A 6592-nucleotide genomic window follows, 5' to 3' on the forward strand; every position below is an offset into this window, starting at 1 on the left:
TGTTTTTTTATTTCATACATTCTTTTTAAAACTTAATAGTAGTGTATATAAAATTATTTATGTGCATATATATATATATGATTAGTCATAAGTCGCATTATAGAAAAAATTTACAAAACAAAAAAATAAATATATATTATAAATATTGATAATCATGTGGTAGTTCAGATATTAATATTAAAAATTTATAAGTTAGAATTTTTTTTAATGAAAAATTAATTTAATTTATAAAATTATCAAATATTTTTTAAAATGCTATGAGAATATATTTTTTTCAATATCATATTTGATATTATTATAAATTAAGCCGTCTATTTTTTTTTAAGATCAATTCACTATTTTTTATATATTTTGAAAGAAAAAATAAATAAAAATAGTATTTATAGAATTAAATATTGAGTATTAACCGATAAAAAATCAAACTTTCGGACCTAAAGCACAGTATAAAGTATGAAACTACAACTAAAAACAAAGAAAACGTGATTGATGCGAAGAATAATTTTCAATAATTTATTACAAATAATAAATATCGCAACATATCGCAAAACTATTGTACATGCATGGCAAAATATCGCAACATACGTGGTTGAGATTGATTGAGAATAATAAGACCATTAATAACGTCACATTCCTTCAACTTCAACTTCAACTTCAATTATTAGTCTTCAGCTACTGTGAAGTGAAACTCTATTATCTCTCTCTCTCTCTCTCTCTCTCTCGATCTTCAAGTCAAGCTAAGCCATGGCGGACTGGATTCTCTCTCCCATTGCCCAGATTATCATTGATCGTTTGGGATCTGAAGCTGTGAGACAAATCTCTTCGCTTTGGGGTGTCAACGATGAGCTTGATCAACTCAGACAAACCATTTCAACCATCCAAGCAGTGCTTCTCGACGCTGAGAAGAAGCAGAGACACAACAACCAAGTTCAGAACTGGCTCCAGAGGCTCAGCGGCGTTGTTGATGATGCCGACAACTTGATGGACGAGATCAACACTCAAGCTTTGCGATGCCAGGTCATGTCTGGAAATCAGATTTCCAAGCAGGTATTTCATAAAGTGAATCAATTTTTGTAGTTTATTTTCTTTGATTAAATCTCATAATAAGATTGTGTTTGGATTTCATTATCTATTGCTTATTCAATGAAATTGTAACTTAGTCTACTGAATCATATCCATACAGATGTGCACTTTCTTTTCCAGCTCCAACCAATTTGGTTTTCGGTTCAAGATTGGTCGTAGAATAGAGGACATCAAGAAAAAACTAGAAGCCATTTCCAATGATAGAAACTTCCTTTTGGAGACAGGGCGTGAAGAGGCTCTGAGTGTTAAGAGAGTGAGAGACAACACTCACTCCTATGTACGTCAGGAAGATGTTATTGGGAGGGACATGGATAGATTGGCCATAAAAAGTAAGCTTTTGTCGGAGAGTGGTGAAGATAATGTTTCCCTCATCGCTGTTGTCGGCATAGGAGGATTGGGCAAAACAATGCTTGCTAAAAGCGTTTTTAATGATGAGCAAGTCCAAAAACATTTTGAGTTAAAGATGTGGGTGTGTGTCTCTGATGATTTTGACTTGAAACAAATTGTTGCAAAGATCATTAAGGCCGCCCCAAATGATAAGAACTTGGAAAATCTGGAAATGGAACAATTGCAAAAGAGGCTTCGAGAAGTACTTGGTGGTAAGCGATATTTCCTTGTACTTGATGATGTATGGGAGGAAAATCGTGCTAAGTGGTTGCAATTAGAAGAATTGATTACAGATGGTGCAAAAGGAAGTAGAGTTTTGGTTACAACTCGAAGTAAAAGGATTGCTGATTTTACTGCAAGCAAAGACCAGTCACATGCATTGGGAATACTTAACGAAGATCAATCTTGGACTTTGTTTAAAAGGGTGGCTTTTAAAAGTGGACAAGAACCGGAAAACTCTAATCTTGTGAAGATCGGAAGGGAGATTGTTGGAAGGTGCAAAGGGGTCCCACTAGCAATAAGAACAATAGGAAATTTGTTGTATGGCGAAAATTTAGAGTCAAAGTGGTTAGCCTTGAATAAGGAATTTTCAGAAATACCACAGGCAAGTGAAGAGGATATTATGCCCACCCTTAGATTGAGCTATGATCATCTAGCCTCCCATTTGAAACTTTGTTTTGCCTATTGTTGTTTATTTCCTAAAGACTATGAAATTGAGGTGGAGACATTAGTTAGGCTTTGGGTGGCACAAGGATTTCTCAAGTTATCAAATACAAGTCAAGATCAATGTTTGGAGAAGGTGGGTTATGAATATTTTATGAATTTAACGGAAGGATCATTCTTTCAAGATGTTGAAGTAGATCAGTGTGGCGTTATAACACAATGCAAGATGCATGATCTCATGCATGATCTTGCAATACTTGTGTCCGGAGAAAAATGTGCTACTTTCCATTCAAATTGTCAAGGAAACATCAATGAAAATACTCACCATGTGTCCTTTGAACGTGATTCTTTCTCAGTAAGTCAAACTTTGCTGGTTCAAGCAAGGAAGGTTCGAACAGTTCTTTTCCTTGATGAATATTGTTCCAAAGTTGAGCTAGATGCAGTAGTATCAAATTTTTTGTTCATACGCTCTCTGAATTTGAAAGAGTTGAAAACCAATTCATTGAATTCAATTGGTAGGTTGAAGCATTTGAGATATTTAGATCTTTCTCATCATCAACATCTAGAGGCACTACCGAATTCAATTACCAATTTGGTGAATTTGCAAACACTAAAGTTGAGTAATTGCAAAAAGTTTCGAGAATTGCCTAGAGATATTGAAAATCTCATCAACCTTAGGCATCTTGAAATTGATAATTGCCGTAAATTAGAGTATATGCCGAGTGGAATAGGCCAGCTGACTAATCTTCAAACTTTATCGATGTATGTACTGAAGGAGAACAAGAAACCTGTCCTAAGATATGTTGGTGAGCTAAAAGATTTGTTGAGATTGAATGGTTTGAGAGGCAAATTGGACGTTGTAAATTTGCGCCATAAGAAAGATGAGGTAGAAGAATACGGGAGTGCAAAATTAAAGGACAAACAATACCTTCGATCATTGAGGTTGGACTGGTATTATGATGTTGAAATTGTTGAAGCAGATGCCATTATTGGTTATGAAATGTCAATGGATGCCCTTCAACCACACCCAAATCTTCAAGTGTTAGATATAAGAAATTATGGGGGTGTCAAGCTCTCCAGCTGGCTCTCATCACTTGAAAACTTGGTCGACTTAAATTTAGTTGATTGTAAGAAATGTCAGTATCTAGTTTCATTGAATCGATTCCACGATCTCAAGGTTTTGAAACTGTGGAGGTTGGAGTCTTTGGAGTACATATCCAACAATATTTTCAACGAAGACTTATTTGGGACAACAAAGACAATATTGCCATCTCTACGAGAACTTGAGTTGAATAAGTTGCCTAATCTAAAGGGATGGTGGAGAGAGATTGTAATTGATCATTCTTTTGTTGCTGCAAATGAAGAAGACAAACACATGTCCTTGCCTTATCTCCCTTCTCTTTCAACTTTAGAAATATGGGATTGTCCTAAGCTGACTTGCATGCCACTTTACCCACATTTGGAAAAGTTGTATCTGTCGAATACTAGCTTGAATCCATTGGAAGAGACATTAAGAATGAAGATGATGAGTAGTAGCACTGGATCAATAGTAGTATTCCCAACAACAACATCTTCTTTCTCTCCTCTCTCCACATTGAAAGATCTAACTCTATCAGCCATTGAGGATCTAGAATGTCTTCCAGACTGGTTCGAGAGCCTTACTTCTTCTCTCAATTACTTGTGTATTGAGAGTTGCCCTAAATTGAAGGATCTGTGTCCAGGTATTCTACATCTCTCGTCACTTCGACATCTGGAAATTTCAAATTGCGAGGGGTTAGCAGACATGCTTAATGGTGATGATGGCATTATGTGGAAAGCCCTAACTGGAAGACTCCACTCGCTAAATATAGTGACTGTTCTTCCCAAGGGTATCCAACATCTTACAAGTCTGCAACAACTTGTAGTTTCAAGTAGTGATAGTCTGACAACAATTCCAAAGTGGATCCACAACCTCAAATCACTTAAGACACTTCACTTACAAGATTGCCCCAATCTGACATCATTCCCTGAAGGAATTCGAAGCCTCACCACTTTGAACTCACTCTTTATATGGGACTGTCCCATGTTATTGAAGAGATGCAAAAGGGAAATAGGTGAAGATTGGGATAAGATTTCTCATATACAACACTTGGACTTATATCCAAATCCCAACAAAGAAGAAAATGAGGTAGATTCTTCAATCTCAAAGATCTTGTTTTTATTTTCTAATTCAATTAAAACAGAGTGCTTATCATTTTATTCTTTGATATTCCCTTGCAGAATGCATCGGAGATAAAGGGATGCAACCCCTTCAAGAAGTTTGGGCTATAAATGTTGCAAGGAATCGAAGATGATGGGACATACATGATACATATTTATAGGTAACATTATTTTTCTATTTATTTTATCCTTTTCTCATGAATAACTATTATAAGAATACTTTCCAATCATTGAAAATATATATTTTTTAAAAAATCAAAAAAGAAAAACGATAACAGGTTTTTCTATTTTAGTTATATATAATTGCCCTTGTTTTATTTAAAACTTGTTATATGCTTTACAGAGGGTGAATTAATTAAGCAAGTTACCAATTTTCATTTTAGAGGATGTTGGATCATTCATATATACAGTAAGTTTGATTTCATGATTTATTCATATAACTTATACTCTGAATAGTTTCTATTTAAAGCAAACATCCTTTTCTTTTCTTTTCTTTTTTTCTTTCACATAGTTGGTTTTATTTGCTCTGTAGTATCCTTGTAATTCTTTTTTAAAAAAAATGTTGAAAACTTTTATGGTAAAATTTGGTAATTTTAAGATGGTTTTCAATTTAAAAACGTTTTTGTGTTTCTTTGGATTCTGTTCATTTTTATGATCTCTTCTTGTTGTCACTTTGGTGAAGAACCCTCTTTTAAGTGTTTTGATCAATTCATTCAAGTGTTTTGATCTATTTGGAGATCTGTTGTTACTGTTAAACTATTGGTTTATTTTTGCTAATTTTTCATTTCTAATTAATAATTTTTCATTTCTAATTAATTCTATGTATTATATCCTTGGGATGGAGTCTAGTAGTGTAATTCTGTTTTTTTGTTTTAATAAAAATGTTGAGATATTTTATGGTGAAATCTGGTTGTTTTAAGATGGGGACTATGCTCAATGTAAAAGCTTTTTTGTGTCTCTGTTCATTTTTCTGACCTCTTCTTGTTGTCACTTTGGTGAAGAACCCTATTTTTAAGTGTTTTGATCTATTAATTGCAGTACTGATTGCATAAATGGTTTGAGTGAGCCTAACTTTAGAGAGTGGCTGATTATTTTTACTCTTTGAATGTGATCCAAAAATTGGAAAGTTCTATTGCTATGTTCCTTATTTTATACATTCTTATAGAGATTGGTCCTATACTAGTTATATTTGGAAATCTGTTGTTACTGTGAAATTATAGTTTTCTTTATACTGATTTTTCATTTCTAGTTAATTCTATGCACTAATCCTTGGGATATGGGATCTAGTAGTGTACTGCATAATCATATATTTAAGGAACAAAAGATACAAGATTATGAATATGATAATATAGATTCAATGTTCTATGAATACAACATCTAGTTTTCAGGTAGATGTGCAAGTTTATTGCTAGTCCTTGTTTTTACAATGCAAATCTAAAAGGAAATTTGGGACATTTTGGTAATGGTGATCTGTATTGCAGGATGGTTAAACATTGAGAAAGAACTGACTGAAATTTATGGTAATGGAGAATTTTGGCAGACTCCTGTTTGGCATTGTTTTCTGTTTTTTGTTTTCAAAATTTTGTTCTCAGAAATGAGAACAGAAAACTGTTTTTGTAGTTTTCAAAAAACAAGAGGTGTTTGGTTAATGTTTTTTGAAAATAATTTTTTTTAGTTTTATTTTTTTTAAATCTTAAATAAAAAATTAACAAATATATTTGCAAAGAGGAAAATATTTTAAAAGTTTGTAATAAATAATGAGATAAAATAATTTGAAGGAAAAAATGATGAAAAATAAGAAGTGAGAAAGTTAGTAAATAAAATTTGAGAACAATAGAAAACAACTTTTTGTTGTTCTCAAAATTTTATGTTTTTTGTAACTTTGTTTTTAAAAATTGTTTTCTGAAAACAATGCCAAACACTCCAACTTGTTTTCAAAAAACTGTTTTTAGCTTTTAAAAACAAAAAACAGTTTTTTAGTTAAGGTGCCAAACACCCTCTAAGTTTCCAAGTGAAGATATGTTGCTGGGAGGTTAGCATTGATTGATTAACAGATTTTAGTATATAATCTTCACATGTCTAGTAGTTGTTATTGGCATGATCTTGGGTTTAAAACTTAAGAAACTGCTCTTCAAAATGTATTGCTGAAACTTGTAGCTTCTTTAATATGAAATTTGGTAACTATTTAACTTTCATTCTATTCTTGTAAATTATGGAAGGCAAGCCATATTATAATACATAAAGCCACCAATAAAAATGAAAT

At 32.7% G+C, this 6592-nt stretch overlaps 1 protein-coding gene across 2 annotated transcripts; it reads left to right on the forward strand.

The window, feature by feature from the left end:
• Positions 1-654: 654 nt before the first annotated feature.
• LOC133831562 (putative disease resistance protein RGA1) lies at positions 655-5890 on the forward strand. 2 transcript variants are annotated; one of them, XM_062261924.1, is made up of 4 exons: positions 655-1044; positions 1181-4297; positions 4390-4490; positions 4673-5314. In XM_062261924.1, exons 1-3 carry the CDS (start codon positions 742-744, stop codon positions 4438-4440), a joined length of 3471 nt encoding a protein of 1156 aa, XP_062117908.1. In that variant the 5' UTR covers positions 655-741; the 3' UTR covers positions 4441-4490; positions 4673-5314. The 2 variants fall into 2 exon arrangements, with proteins under 2 accessions (XP_062117908.1, XP_062117907.1); XM_062261923.1 differs by lacking the exon at positions 4673-5314 and adding an exon at positions 5811-5890 and having other exon boundaries at positions 656-1044.
• Positions 5891-6592: the final 702 nt, after the last annotated feature.

Source organism: Humulus lupulus, chromosome 4 (assembly GCF_963169125.1).
Source record: "Humulus lupulus chromosome 4, drHumLupu1.1, whole genome shotgun sequence".
NCBI classification, from domain to species: domain Eukaryota; kingdom Viridiplantae; phylum Streptophyta; class Magnoliopsida; order Rosales; family Cannabaceae; genus Humulus; species Humulus lupulus.